General features: G+C 39.2%; 1 protein-coding gene across 2 annotated transcripts in view; it reads right to left on the bottom strand.

Annotated features, from left to right (window-relative positions):
* The window catches only part of RpS26 (ribosomal protein S26), a 35,386-nt gene extending 24,150 nt beyond the window's left edge, over positions 1-11,236 (bottom strand). For both annotated transcript variants that reach the window (XM_081729396.1, XM_081729397.1), the window contains exons 1-2: positions 11,080-11,236; positions 348-525 (exon numbers count right to left, since the gene is read on the bottom strand). In XM_081729396.1, coding sequence (XP_081585522.1) covers positions 348-525; positions 11,080-11,082 — 181 coding nt within the window. In that variant the 5' untranslated portion in view covers positions 11,083-11,236. The remainder of the gene's footprint in view (positions 1-347; positions 526-11,079) is intronic.
* Between the last annotated feature and the right edge of the window lie 5,398 nt (positions 11,237-16,634).

Below are 16,634 nucleotides of genomic sequence, written 5' to 3' on the forward strand. Positions count from 1 at the left end.
AATAGATCTGATGTGCGACGGAAAGAGATTCTAAACCCCCTAAGGATTTATACTTCACAAAACCGTACCTTAACTACAGCCTATGACTTCTGAGATCCTTAATGAGTGTATCAACTGATTTATTAATTATGAATTCAGCGCTCCATTTCCACCATTATTCCTAAATTGAAAGACGAAGTGGTAGATTGTAATTTCCGGTTTCAACATTGGGTTCCTAGGAAACTCAACTTACGAACAAAATGGAAATATTTATTGTTATTCGGATTTCAGGTTTCTCAACTAACAGTTAACCATACTGAAATATCCTTTTTACTAAATACAAAATAACCATTTATATATTTACTTACAACTGTAAACACTAGCTTCTGTAATATCTCTGACGGCAGCAGCCTCCACAATGTTTCGGATTACGAATTTCTTAATAGCTTTGTCCTTAGGAACACATCTAGCACAGTTTGTACACCTCACTGGGTTGACATGGCCACGACCATGCTTAGCTCGACCATGGTTTCTTCGCTTGCAAGTCTAGAAAACAAAGGAAAATGATTAATACTGCACATCAATATCACAGGAAAGTGGTACAAGAATAGCTTAACATTTACAGCATCTGTTGCAATAATCCATATTCATAGAAGTGAAAAATCAAATCAGAAAATTCGGTGGAATGTACAGAAACTTGATCTGTGTGTGTGTGTCCGATTTTGACGTCTCACTTACCTTAGGGAAAACCACGGGACCACCATCGGTTGCCCTCGATGTAAGCACCATGTCTTGACAATAGTTCTGCACTATAACTTCCATTCCAGGAGGCTCCATTGAAACACAGGAACGAAATTTTAAGCCACACCTCCTGGCACGCTTTCCAGAGGCCAGGGACAAAGATGACACGAAAAGATGCAAATGCTTCTTCCAATAACCTAAGCCCGCAAAAATTCACGGACTAGTATCAGGCGATTACACTGGTCCTGGAAGGGAATACGCGGAATCCCGGTGGCTCCCGTCATTTGTTGCAGAATTTTCTGTGTACAATGGGATATACGTAATGAGGCCTTATCCGTATGCACACGGAATTTATTGCATTTCCATACAAATGGGACGGATCTCCTGTATAAACTGGTGTGAGGATATGTTGCTGATAAAATGCAAATCTGCAATTTGTAGGCACCTGTCGCTTCGTTAACTTGCCATCATAACAGTATGCCGCGACAACTAGAAATTTCTTCGAGAAACTCAGGACAGGCTTTTGTATCTCAAGAGAAGTACCTGATATTTAAGTCCAGCAACAAACTTAAACTTTTCTTCGGGTATATGGGGTTCGTAGAGGCACCTGCAGTGTGTCTATCTATCCCTACGGTGAGCCGCAGTAAGGATATGTTCACGACTTTTAAACACCATCCGCAGCTTTAATTTACCATGTAGGTTGCGGTTGACTGTGCCATGTGCAATCTTCTTGCCATCACACGTTGAGTACGAAGATTTCCTTGCTGGACTATTGGGAGCAACTTTCAAGCTGCAGGTTGAGTCACCGCAGCATATGGTCGCTTTCTGGAATGTCATGTTGTTTATGTTGATTATGTTCTTGATTGTTGCTGACCCCAATGCACATCCATTTTCCCTGCACTGTTTTTGAATTTGTGCTAAGGAAAACTTGGCAGGGTAAAGTGCTACGACACAGCCTTCCCCAAACCGGTTCACTTCGGGAGCCATTATGCACACATCACATAACGCGAACTTGGCGCGATACTAGAGGCATCTGGGTCCTTATGCTGTTTGAAACATTCGAACTGGTCGATTCTGTAAGCAGGGGTGAAGGCTTAAAATCGGACGCACATAGATGAATCAACCTTTTGTATGTATGAATGGAGCGAGACGTAGAAAGCCCCGTGGTAATATGTAGTAAATTTATGCGTCCAATATGGAATCTGAATCACGTAAGATTCCGCTGAGAATCGATTCTGAATCCGAAAGTGCAAAAACTAAAAATTTAGTCAAGTGAGAAACGAAGTTCAAATAATGATAAAATATGACTGTGTTGAGACAACGTATGAACAGTTCCTTCACCACTAAAATTCACTGGACTAAGGACCGAACCTGTAACCTTTAAAGTAGATGAATCCTCTGTGATAAGCCAGGGTGCTTTACTTTTGAAGATGATACACAGCTTCAACTTTGCGTGAAAACACCCTAAGACTCAGAATTTTACTTTATTAGTGCGTGTAAGTTCATTTCCATACTGTTTGAAATCAACTCAAGTGCTTATCAATATATTGTCAGTAATAATTATATTGTGATTAAACCACTTCTCGAAGATAATAATTCTTAGCAGAACAAACTTTTGTATATTACTATAAGGCATACCTCACTGCACCCTAATGTAATGAAAACCACCACATGTAACTAAAGTTGTAAGCTACTTTTTTCCAAGTGGAATTTTCAGATTATCAGAGAGGCACGACTAACGAAAAACAAGCGTCGAGTTCCAGTTTTTAATGGTGCGGTTACAGTATACTAGCTGAAGTCCAGGCGAGGCGACAATTTGTACAAATTAACAGAAATAAGAAAACAAAGCTCAAAGGACCTCGGGATCACTAGCATAAAGCTCTGACACGCTCTGCTATTGAGTCACTCTCGTTCTCGTATTCGGAAAATCTAGTAAATTTTTTTCTAGTTTATCTCTACAATATCCTAAACATTGCCTTTACAACAGTAATAATGCAAGATAGATAGACGAGGCAAGCACGACAAGAAGGTCCTTGGTGCTGAATACTATTTTCATAATATGACGGATTTTGAATAAACAGAAACGAAGTTACAACTTCTTCAAAAGGCTTATTTCGAAAAACTGCTCACATAAGTGTCATGTCCAATCGCGCACATGATTTTCAATAGATGTAAAGATTAAAATGCGGTTTAATCCGAAATTTCAAAGCATTATGGGGATATGAAAAACGGATTGAAATTGCTACACCGCTGTAAATTACGTATTTTGCGAGATTTAAAAAATGATTGTTTCTTTAACATTATAATAGTGGACTCTAGTAGTAGTTTCCACAATAATCACCCCCCCCCCGCTTAATTTTAAGCTGTGTTGCAAACTTGATGGTTATTATCCCTAGGGAATGCCATGAGATACCGAATTGATGTAAACATTACGTTCTTTACGTCTTTTGAAAATGATCTACGTGATTGGAAATGAAATGAAATCATTAAGTTCTTCACACTAGGAACATACCGCTAGACTGAAGGAGACGGAGATATTCACACCCAAACTAAATAATAGAATTCACAGCATCTTCATTGTTTTCACGGTCTAAAATTTTTCAATTCTCGGGATTTATTTTTATTTTAAAAAGAACTTGACTGACCGCACAACGGCAATAAACAACCACTCAGTGTGGGACCCACGACGTCATGCGGCGGTCGGTAAGTTGCAGTGAAATAGCTACTTGCCCACGTTCACCTTACGATGTCAACTATACACACAAGAAACGCGAGAGCAGTGTATATATATATATATAATCTTTATTTTCTTCTGGTGTTTTTTTTATTAACTTGAAACTTTTTCTAGAGGTTTTAAGATTTGATAAATGAAATTCACGGCTTATTCTAGGTTTCACGATTAGATGGGCACCCCTGTTACAATGCATATTATCTTTTTCTGAAATAAAGGAGTTTTAAGACTAACAATATAACCATTTTTGATGATTTTCCCAATGTACCTGATTTTTGTATATCCGGATTACGTCCGAAATTCATTAATTTAGACAATTAGTACTGGTGTACGTATAATCTGACTTATGCCATCTGAAAAATACAACTTCATGTTGAGCTGATAACACTATTAATCTAGTGGTACTGCTAGCATTCTTTATAAAAATATATATATTTGGTCTAGGAATTAATTCGTGCGTTGGTACGCACACATTGAAGCTGTAGTACAAACACAAAATACATACCTTAAGAAAAATATTGTCCATCGCTAGCCACCACTTTCGCCCATCTGTCAAGCAATGTACGGATTCCGTGGCGAAAGAAGTCCTCATCCTTGGAAGCGATCCAGTCAGAGACCCATGTTTCGATATCTTCTGAAGAAGTAAACCGCTGTCCAATCAAATCGTTGTTCACGCAATCGAACAAGTAGTAGTCCGAAGGAGCAACGTCTGATGAATACGGCGGGTGGGGTAAAACTTCCCATCCGACATTTTCTAAATAGGTTTTGACCGGTTTTGCGACATGTGGGCGAGCGTTATCATGTTGAACAATAAGTTTATCATGTCTGTTCTCCCATTCTGGTCGTGTTCTGGCCAGAGCTTGCTTCAAAAGCATTAATTGTCGTCGATAACGTTCTTCATTCATAGTTTCACCCGGTTGCAGCAGCTCATAGTACACCACACCTTTCATATCCCACCATATGCACAGCATAACCTTTGCACAGTGAATATCTCGTTTTGGTTGTGATGGACCTGGTTCACCTGGTTTCACCAAGGCCTTTTTTCGTTTAGGGTTCTCGTAATGGATCCACTTCTCATCATCCGTAATAATTCGATGCAGAAACCCCTTTCTGCTCTGTCGTTGAAGCAGCAATTCGCAAATGGTTTTTCGTCTTTCAACGTCTCTGTCTTTCAATTCATGTGGAACCCAATGTGACATCTTTTGAATCATTCCCATGGCTTTCAAGCGTTTGGAGACTGTTGTTTGATCAACGCCTAATGCTGCTGCAAGTTGTTCCTGCGTTTGACACGAATCCTGCTCGAGCAATGCTGTCAATTCTTCGTCTTGAAATTTTTTTGGCTGTCCAGCTCGCTCTTGGTCTGCCAAGCCGAAATCACCACTTCTAAACCGTGCAAACCATTTCTGACACGTTCGCTCAGCTAGAGCATGGTCACCATACACTTCCACCAAAATACGATGACTTTCAGTCGCACTTTTCTGCATGTTAAAGTAATGCAGCAGGACACCCCGCAAAAACACTTTATCTCAGGCACAAATTGCGCCATGTTCACTTAACTACAAACTGGTGTTGTTGACGCTTTAATCCACTGCTCTATACTACGAACGATACGCGATGACAGGGGTTTGCAACACATGTGTGGATACACGGAACTGTGGGACGCTCCGTTCGTTGCGCCATCTCTTGTCCACCCGCACGAATTAATTCCTAGACCAAATATATATATATATCTATCTATATATATATATATATACAATTATATAAGTTTCGGGAAAAAAAAAGTTCCTTACATGAAACTAGCGTTGTCGATCACTAAGTTCCTCAGTTTCTCCGGAAATCAGCCAAACATATTTTATACACTTTCCTGATTGGTCTTCAACCATTTAGACTAAATAATCAATAATACAACTTTTAACTATTATCCTCGGATAATTCAGTGTCTGTACAGTAACTTGTAGATGATGCAAGATACACACAAATAAACAACTTACATTGCATTCGGAGCCATTAGTAGGAATACACCAGCACCGGATTCAAGTGAGTTCCTTTCTATTAATGTCTGTACATTAGACGTACACCTAAAATGTTTGACTTTAAGAAACAAAAGGAATCTGTTCGGAGGTTTACCGCAGGGAGCTCGTATCTATGAGTTAAACCGGGATCTCGAATGTTGAGTTGAGGTGATTTTGAGTGTAACGTCCCTTTCAGCAGCGGGCCTATATGAGATGGGACTTGACGATTAACATGGAATCCGAACCACATAAGATTCCGCAGGAAATCGAACCCGGGTCCCCCACGCCAAAGACGTGTACAACCAGTAAAACGTGCAGCAGTGCGAATCTATACGGTTGCTATCGCAACCTGTATTAGCAACAGCAACAGCCGCGGCAAGAAGAAATGTTCTGTGCTCACAAGTACAATAATAGAAGTAAAGAATTCAGTTAATTCAATAAAAAAGGTTAACTCCTGCAGATGGCGGGCCTGAACTACGAAATGTAGGAAGAAATGAACACAATCAGACAAAATATCAGCATGAGAGCTAAAAAAGCAATAACGGTTATCAGTGCATGGTGAAACTTAAGGAGAAAAATTAAGTTAAATTTGAACCAGGACTATATGAGTTCGCGGATTGATGCGACATTAGGCAAATAAGCAACAGAGCATAATATGATAGTGCTTCATGCCTTATTAAGTAACCTAGGTTGTATATGCCGCTGTAATGGAGTGAAATACTGAAATGTAGAGCGGAAACTAATACTGGTAAGAGGGAAGTTGTATGTGGACTGACTGTACAATATAGGGCAAAATTTCAGGTGCTATCCCATTTTATGTGTATGTGTGTATGGGGGGAGGGAGGGTCGTAAATTAGCAAAATCCACGGAAGAAATGTTACTTGATTTCACACTAGGATTGCAGAAGTAATGCAACTATATCGGGACCTTACATTTATCATATATACTAAGGTGAAATGCGGAATGGAAAGTGTGCTCTTTACCATATAATATTCCATACGAAAGAGGTCGACTAACATACGTTTTCTGCAGTAGTCCTTTAGTACGACACTAATAATACGTCAAAACTACTCTGCATCAGGTCCGATGAAGTGAAGCGAAACGTCAAGGCGGTGTACAAAGTGACCGTATAAGTCACACAAAACTGTGCATCACACAAGACATGTACTTTATGCAACATAAAGTATCCTAGTTTGTGCGTATACCGTCGTAAACGTGCCTGCTATCAACGGACGCAACTCCTCGCCATCACTCGGACCTCCTATTGCGCTCCTACCCTGTCTAGCACTGTGCTTTTTAGTGGCCACCTAGTACAAGATTGTTCGTATTTTATGCAGGGTTGGCAAAAATTATAGTTTAAAGAAAGAAAGAAAGCTTTTTTTTGTTTAAACCAGTTTTTTTTTTTTGGGGGGGGGGGGTTCAATAATTTGCTCTATGTATTTATATTACACATGGACAGAAATAGTTTGTTTCGTCTTGGTGCTGTTGTATATCAACGGGGTTATGCTGGAAGGGGTCATATACGCTTAAAACGGAATCCAAACCGCTTCTCGGCTTACATCCGACAGAAATTGTCCTTCATCTGAACTAATTGACCACAAACGAGATGAGTCTGTCGACTCACTCACGAAGGATTCCTGAGAAAAATACGTTGTACTGATCTTTAGATACTCAATACAATTGTCAAGAGTGGCAAGGTTTTAGAACACAGGGTCCCCCCTTCCCATTTAGCTGTAATAAAGACAGAAAACAACGTGCCCTGAGGGGCTCTAACCCGCTTTCTCTCGCTAACGCTCGCTCGGCAATACTATGTAAATTAAATACTAAACTTTTGTACAGAAAGGAACCAACCTAGCTACTAATCTATACAGGGGGACCTGTGTTCTAGAACCTTCTCGTCAAGAGTAATTTCAGAAGGACAAAAAGATAAATAGATGGACAAATAAAACCATTATAGAGAATTACATGGTTGTTCAGACTACGTTTGGCCGATTTCGTTCCTTCCTCCTCCCGGGGAGAATGGACTCACCCGACCTGGCTCGTGGTGTCCTGTAGTGGTGTGCACTGGCTTCCTAGGAACGGAGTTGTTTTTCCGCGCGGACGATACCTTTCAATGTGGTACCTGTTAAATCTCCAGATGCAAGTCCTATGGACTATTGTGGATTTGGATTGCTGAAGCGGGCTTTGGTTAAACGGCGTGTGTCAACTGTGGAAGTACTTTGGAAAGCTGTTCAAAGGGAATGGGACAAGATTTCCCTCCCAGTCCTTCAGAGAAGCCTATTACAGCGGAGTGGAAATTACGTTGTCGGGCTATTGTTAGGAACCAAGGAAAACACATCGAGCACTTACGGACCTGGCGCCATGGATTATTCTAAATTTTTAGGTAAGTCGAAATTGGCCAAATGTAGACTGAACAACCTCTGCACATAGAAATCGGGAAACTCCCGCCTTAGCAACTGGGAAAATAATCTTACTAATTTAAATGCAAAGCAAAGGAAAAAATGCCGTTACTGCTTGGCATGTAAAATTTTATGGTCAACGTATATATCAGTACGCTAAAACTGAGGTATTAAATTACAAATTTAGTATGTAGATATAATTTAAATTAAAACAAAGTTCAATCCAAGCTAATGTTGAAAGCTATGCAGCCAGTCGATAAATTTTGCCAATTTCTATCAATATATTTAAGCAACCTTGTTATCTTTATACAACAACAGGCATTCAGGCAAGCAGAAATATACAATTTGATTTCGTTTCGTATATTTAGGGGGCCGCGGTGGCTCAGTGGTAGAGCGTTCACCTCTGGTGCTTGGGGTCTCGGGTTCGATCCCAGCCCCCGCCAAGTGAAATGAAATCTGTGAGTTTTACGTCCCACGGTTATGCCGGTTAGGCTAAAGGAGACGGTGATGATGAGTAATGAATGAAATGGTGGAATGAAGAAAGTGGGAGGAAACGGGAGAACCCCGAGAAAACCCACGCACACGGTGTTTGTCCACCACGAAGTTCACTTAGCGGGGGCTGGGATCGAACCCGGGACCCCAAGCACCAGAGGTGAACGCTCTACCACTGAGCCCCCGCCAAGTGAACTTTGTGGTGGACAAACACCGTGTGCGTGGGTTTTCTCCGGGTTCTCCCGTTCCCTCCCACTTTCTTCATTCCACCATTTCCTTCATTACTCATCATCACCATCTCCTTTAGCCTAACCGGCATAACATGGGACGTAAAACTCAAAGATTTAATTTCATTTCGTATATTTAGGCTTACCATCCTCATGTAATACCTAGGTTATTAAGGAGAAGAGTTACGCTTTAAAGTGACGTAAAAACCGCTACTGCGTTTACACTTGAAAGAAGGTTCACTAGAGCAGACGGTTCTACCAAATAGAAAATTTATAGGTAAAATACAATGTGAAGGAATGAGTGTGAATAGTGCACAACATATTGATATGAATTTTGAGTGATACTGAAAGTATTGTATGTCTAACAAGGAGAAAGCCGACTTTGGTAAATGAACTTCGAGGCCATCGTTTGCAAGGTGATAGAGAACATTTAAAGTGTTCATATTACAAACTGGGAGATCGCAATGACCTAATATAGCAGAGAAAATGCGTCTTAAAGTTTCGACTAGCCGTACATGTCGTACGTTGCACAAATTTACCAAATGACGGCGTGGCAGAATCAGTAACATCTGTGATTCACGTACCAAAGGTCCCGGGTTCTATTCCCTTGGGATCAACTTCGATCTTTGCTTGAACTAATAAAATGTTAATTCACTATAAATATATGGTGAATTACAACAATAGAAATATTCAATCAGTTGTAAAAGCTTTCAATGTTCCTTGTTAACTACCAACGAAATGTAATCTATTTCGCAAATATTTTGATACCACGAGTTATATTATGTTTACCACAGTCGATGTGTAAAAAAAAATGTTCTTGACGCTTCGTGTCTACATCTGTGGACGGTGTGTGTATTACAAGCACTGGTGCAAATGGCACGGGGGATGAGGGGGACATGTTCTCTCCAACCTTGAAACTGAGCGACTGTCCTAATAATCCGATTTGAAATGTGAGTTTTGGGGAGAATTGTGATGATTTGTATCCGATTGCCACAAAGGAAAATGAGATGAAATTAATTTCCCCCCAGAATAAGCCTCAAATCTGCCCGCTTCCCAATCTTGAAGACAACCCTGCTCCCATGATCCTAAACAGTACTGTTTTTCAACTTCATAAATATTTTAAACATCGCTTTAAAAAGATATGGGAACGGTCTTACCCGTACTCTCCTCAATGTTGGAAACATATTTTCGCCGCTCACTGCAAGGGGAAATTTCCTTCCCATCACCTCTGTAATTCTCACACTGTCAACAGATGTAGGCACAAAGCGTCAAGAACATTTTTTACACAACGACTGTGATAACCATAACTCGTGATATAGGTATTTACGAAATAGATTACATTTCAATACTAGTGAAGTGGAACATTGAAAGACGACATATGGGCAAGTCGAAAACTTTAAGACGCTTTTTCTCTGCTATATTAGGCCATTGCGCTCTCTCAGTTTGTAATATGAACAATTTAAATATACACTATCACCTTGAAAAAATGGCCCCGAAGTTTATTTACCAAAGAATGCTTTCTCCTTGTAAGTGTGCTCTTCTACTATCCTCGTTTATGCATATAATCCCCGTCGCTGACGCGCCTGCTACCTACAGACGCACCACCTTTCTACTGCTCGTGTCCTCCTGCTGCGCTCCCGCCCTGACTCTGTTAAATAGGATTCGTGTTTTCTAGTAGCCACCTAGGACAAGTTGGTTCGTGTTTTATACACTAGTTTTTACACCATACCTTCACACCTTATTTATAGTCAGCCATCTTGAAGTTAATCCGCAAGTAGCATTGCAGCTCCTTAATTAGCACATACTAAAATACGTACAAAGCTCTATTCTAACCTGAAAATGTAATAAATGTGTCAAAAGATGGTAGAACCATTTGCTTGAGTAATGACGAAACAAGAGTAATCGCTGGTAGGGTTTTTCAAGGCTACCGCTAATTTCCATGCGCCAATCTGCGATACCCAATCGAGTCTAGAAATCAATTGGTTACCGGTACAAATTTTTAAAATTATAAATTATGGTCACCTAAATTGGACTGACATCAAAATAAGGTCCCGAAGCGGTAATAGTTAAGAACAGCTACTTCTCATCTCCCGTGCACGAGGATACATCTTACTGTTGCACTACCTAAACACCCTAAGTACAAGGGCAAGAACTCAGTCTATTACCTACTTTTTAACATCCTAGATAGTCAATGAATAATTCCTGAAAGTATGGCGTTTCTCGTCCTTCCCTAAATGGGAAGTACGGCTCCTTAACTATAACCTAACCTTGTAACCTTAGAAAGAGCATTTGTAGCCACAAAAAATGTTAGTGCACTCATTAGTGCCCAATAAGACTTTACAAAATTGTGTTACTCTGCCATGTGCACATGGTCTCCAGCTTTTAAGATGTTCGATTATTGCTATTTAGTATAATTTTATATTAACGTAATACACGTATCTGAGTACATTCAATAAAATAACTTCTGAACTATTACATTCCAAACTGAAACTACTTACCATTTTTATAAAATAAAAACTAAATTACACTAACGGGAACAACGCCACGACACAGGGCGAAAAGATGAAGAAAAGAATCATACGCAGTGATACCAGCCTGAAACATTAAAATATCCCATCTCGGAAAGCAGAAAGTTCCTTTTTCTTTGCGTTGCGAGCACTGTCCATAACGATTTGCGTCAACGCAAAAAATTGCTATTAATCAGCATGGCAGTTATTTTTACCTTGCGTTATTTTTACTTTTCTAATTTTTACCTTGCGTTGCTGTACGCAAAGTTTTGCAAATACTGCTACAGAATGATCTCTCTAGCTACAAAAAATATAAAACAAAAAATAAAAGCCGTGTATGTTGCTAACTTTTTTTCAATATCTGAGTGCATTATATATACATTTCGGTCTTCCATCTTCTCACATACATACATACATACATACACACACACACACACACACACACACACACAAATTATTTATCTAATCATATTATATATGACCATTCTTTTCCATCAAACGTTGTTTCAAACTTAACTATTAGTCATTTCGTCAAATAAGTTGGCTAAAACCATGGTAGAACTAAGAGAAGGAAATCCCACGCTCAGCCTCTTCGTTCGCGTGACGTCACCTTCGACACCAAATCACTGACCCTCCGAACAAGATACTATCCTCGCACCCCTCAGTTGACAGGTTGCTAGTTGTATTTTTGTTGATTTTCTACGTTTTCTTCGTTTTTAATGACACTTTCTATGTGTAAATATTATTAGAACTCATCTGTATTTGCTACATTGACTTTGAAAGCTTTAACAATGCTCTCACGCGTTGTGTACGGCTGTAAAATGAACACATTAAATAGAAAAGTTGGCAAAGAGAATGTCAAGTTCCATTCATTTCCAAAGCAGGAGGATTGTAAATTGTAAATAGTAATTGTAATAGCAACTGTAAAAGAATAAGGGTGTAATTTTGTCATCTGCGTTTGGGCCCAAGAAGTCCGTAGGTCCACACCCTGCTTATGCCATCCATAGTTTTATGAATTTTACCAAATGAATGAATATACTGTACAGATGGTGATCAGAAAAATGGAAACACCTGTAGTTGGTAACACGTCAGATGTATGGGTTGGCAGTGGTGTCGTGGCGCCCGCAGTGCCGGACCGCTGGTGGTGGTGTGTTAGGTCGGTCTCCATACTACGTCAGGCGCAGTGGAACAGCAGTGTGCAGTGGCTGCAGCAGACGGAGGTAGTGTAAAATGGGACACCTCTCAGATTTTCAAAGAGGGCAAATTGTTGGTGCGCGGTTATGTGGAGTGAGTGTGACGGCAGTGGTTACTGTGTTAGGTGTGTCGCGTGGGACAGTGTCGAAGGTGATAACGGCCTACACAACACACGGGAAAACCACATCGGGGAAGCGGAACAGTGGGCGGAAGAAAATCATGAGTGACAGGTCATGCCGGGTATTAAAGCGCATTGTCACGCAGAACCGTCGTGCCACTGCGGAGCAAGTGACGGAGGAACTCAATCAGCACCTCCCCCACACTGTTTCGACAATCACAGTCCGCCGCGAATTACATTACATGAACTTACGAGGTCGTGTTGTACGGGCCAAACCGCTCATCAGGGACCATAACGCTTTCGCACGCCGCAAATGGTGCCGCGACCATGCAATTTGGACCGTTGCGACTGGAAACGTATGATATGGTCGGATGAGTCATCCTTCACCCTATTCCCAACCACGGGCCGTGTTTATGTGTGGAGAACGCCCAAAGAAGCTTATGATCTGCAGTGTCTCCGCCCAACTGTGAAACATGGCGGCGGCTCGGTGATGCTGTGGGCGACAATATCATGGTTTTCTTTGGGTCCTGTGGTCACACTTAGCGGACGAATCACTGCCAACGATTATGTCGCAATTTTAGGAGACCACTTGCATCCTATGGTCCGGATGTTGTTCCCGGACAATGACGCCATCTTCCAGGATGATAATGCACCCATTCACACAGCTGGCGTTGTTGCAGCGTGGTTTGAGGAATGAAGTTCAACACCTCCCCTGGCCCGCCCAATCCCCAGATCTCAACACAATTGAACATCTGTGGTCCGTCTTGGAAACACGACTCCGGCGACGATTTCCACCTCCATCCTCTCTCACAGAACTGGCCGATGCCCTGCACGAGAAATGGTGTAAAATTCCAGTTACTACCATTCACGACCTCTATGCCTCCATCCCACGTCGCATCAATGCTGTTCTGAAGGTGAAAGGTGGCCCGACACCATATTAATCTGGTAAGTTGCAATTTCGTTCAGGTGTTTCCATTTTTCTGATCACCATCTGTATATAGTAACACAACGTGTTCTTTGCTAATACTACTTTAAATACTACTTTTGTATTAATATTTTTGGCATTAATTTGCTTATTGTGCATCGCCCTATATAAAGTCCTGACTGACTGATTGATCAACGGTCAGGTATACCGCTTAAGTTAGAAACTTGAAATTTAGACAGGGCACAGGTCCCACACACACACACACAAAAAAAAAAACAACAAAAAAACGAAGGGTTGGGAAGAAAGAGGAGTGGAAATTATTATCTTAAAATCTCCATATCCTGGAATCTTTGAACGTTAAAGACATGAAGTTTGGTATATGAACTTCTCATTTAAAATAATCATACACATCTTTTAGTTTTTTGTGATATTTGGCGTAGATGGGAAGAAAAAGAGGTGGGAATGAGAAAGGGGTGGGAATTAGAATTATTATAATAAGATGGCCACATCTCGGTATCTCTTAAGCTTAGAGACATGAAATTTGATATTTGGACTTCTCATTTAAAATAATTAGATATGTATGTAAGCGTTTTTTTTAATATTTGCCATAGAAGGGAACAAACCAGGGTGAAGTTACAATTGTTATAATCGGAAGCCATATTCGAAATCCCTTAAAGTTATTGGCATGAAAATTTGTGTTTGTTTTTAATTTAAAATAATTCAATTTAAAACAATTAAAGACATGTTTCTGCGTTTTTAAATGCTTCCTTAGGAAAAAGAAAAAAAAAAAAAGGTTGGAGTCGTAATTGGTAAAATAAAATGGCCATATCTCGAAGTCCCTTAAGAGGAGAAACATCTTATTTAATTATGTATTTAAGCGTTTTTTTATATTACCGTTAAAAGAGAAAAGAGAGGGGAAGAAAAATTACTGGTTGCAATTGTTATAATAAGATAGCCATATCTCAATATCCTTTAAGATTAGAGAACTTAAAGATAAAATAAGTGAAAGGCCGTGGGAAAAGCAAATGCAGGGGTCTAGAGGCGAAGTTCCCGGCTAACCAAAGGCTAGTTATTCAATAAATAATCTGCATGAGCTAGACTTTACATACCGATTTCTGTGTATTGGTTTTTGAATTCCTAAGTTAATCACGTAACTTTAATTCATACGTGTTTATTTTTTAATATTCAGTAGTGTTTTGGAATGAAAATTTATATTCAGATTCATATGATTTTTCATCGTTTATGTCAACTTCATTTTCTTTATCAGGGTAATAGAAGATAATTTATTCGAATATTTTCATAGGTGTGGCTTTTGTTATGCAATAATTTCATTCTTAAGCAACTCCCTTTAATTTGCTGGATGTTTCATCTTATTTAATAATATTATTTCAAACAATACTTTAGATCAAGCAGGGAAAAAGAAAGAAATATAGTCCATTCTTTTCTATTTATTTCAGCTGTTATTTGTTCCTTTCATTTTGATGAAGAATCAAATTACAAAAGTATGCAGGAAAAACTGCTCTTGACAAGGAAATTAAATTAAGATAGTTTAGAAAACATTTTTTCTTATATCAGAGGCATAGGTTCAAGCAACGACCATCCGGGGTCTCTAGGATTTAAGTATAGATTAAGAGGATATATAATGGAAAGAATTCTGCCGTTTTATATACCTACGGTAAAAAAAAATGTCAATTTATTGAAGACTCTTCTACGCAGCAGGAAACAGTAAGATCTGCATATATATACTTGAAAGAAATCCGTTCTGCAAGTGCATGATGAATTATATACAACGATGCAACTGTTGATGCATATTTTATCAGAAGATGAAAATGAAAATGAAGGTCAAATGTGTTCATTAAATACGCATGACCTTGAAGAACAATGTCTTGAATTTATAGCTGGGCGGTTAGGTTTCAAATGTAAAATCAAATATTCACAGCTCCCTGTCAAAGAACCTCTTCAGGGACTGGAATACAACTGGACACAATTAATTTCAAAAGGAGGACTGACATTTTATCAAAGGAACCTCTAAACAGTTAGAGTAGCTAACAAATATTGTCTTGAATATCATAGAGAATTTATCCGCAAAGGAAAGAGTATCATTATAAAATTAACGGTATCATGAAAAATGAATTTGAAAATAAGTGTAAACCGAACATTTTAACATATTTTTTCCGGCTTAAAACATGCATAATAATAAATGAACTAAACAAGCAACTGAAAAGTTCTTCCTCCAAAAGGATATTTTACAAGAAAATGAAATATATATATATATATATATATATATATATATATATATATATATATATATATATGGTGAAGTGAGAGGTCAGTAAAAAAATTCTGATTGGTAAATGCAAGTGGATTAGGCCCAGGCCCGTATTCAGAGGGGGTCTAGGGGGGACCGGCTCTCCTAAAATTTGGCTGGCCCCCTCTAAAATTTTCACGGTAGGCTTGCAAATTAACTATAATATGGTTGGATCGGGCCCCCCTAACTTCAGCCAGGCCCCCTACATTTTTGGGCTGGCTACAGGCCTAATTAGGCCTGCTGGGAATACCATTTAAGAAGAAAAAAAATACACCACGGATAATACTTCAGAGGTTGTCGGGTAACTTGTCTATATAGAGAGGTGAAAATTTAATCTTTATTGAAATACTTTATTTATCCAACCTTTCATTCTATGTGCATTTTTAAAAAATAAAATGTATTCCCATGTCGGAATAAAATTCCAGTAATATAATAGACATCTAAATTAGAAATAGCAAATAGACATCTTAAAGTCACGGCAGCAAGGAGACGACAGCGCGACTCCTATCCCGAGCGTGTGTCGAAGGTGACGTCATCGCTCGAGTAGGACACAAACGCGTTCGGTGATGAACTTACTTTGTCTTGTTTCTACCATGGCTGGAACTTTTACACGCACTATAAACGATCAAATACAAAACTTAATTTTGTTGCTCATTTGCTTACATTTCTTCATTCAATTGTTGCATTTGTTGGTAGGCATAGAGTGCAACGGGGGTAATAGATGGCGCTGTAAACAATAAGTATAGGGGAGATTTGCTCTCAATTTTTATTATTTATAATTCATTACTTTTGACAATTTTACTATTCGTGACAATCTTATTACACTGTTTTTGAATTTTAATATATTCATACGTCGCTTATCCTTAATTATTACATTAATCAGTGTGAAAAACAATTATATTTCAAACAAGCAAATTCGGCCATTTTGGTTCGTGCCATTTTAATACATATGCTTACTTCAAACGAATTTGCTTTAATACAAATTTAGTGAAATAGTCCAC

This window comes from Thermobia domestica, chromosome 10 (assembly GCF_964235325.1).
Source record: "Thermobia domestica chromosome 10, izTheDome1.hap1.1, whole genome shotgun sequence".
Taxonomy (NCBI): Eukaryota; Metazoa; Arthropoda; class Insecta; order Zygentoma; family Lepismatidae; genus Thermobia; species Thermobia domestica.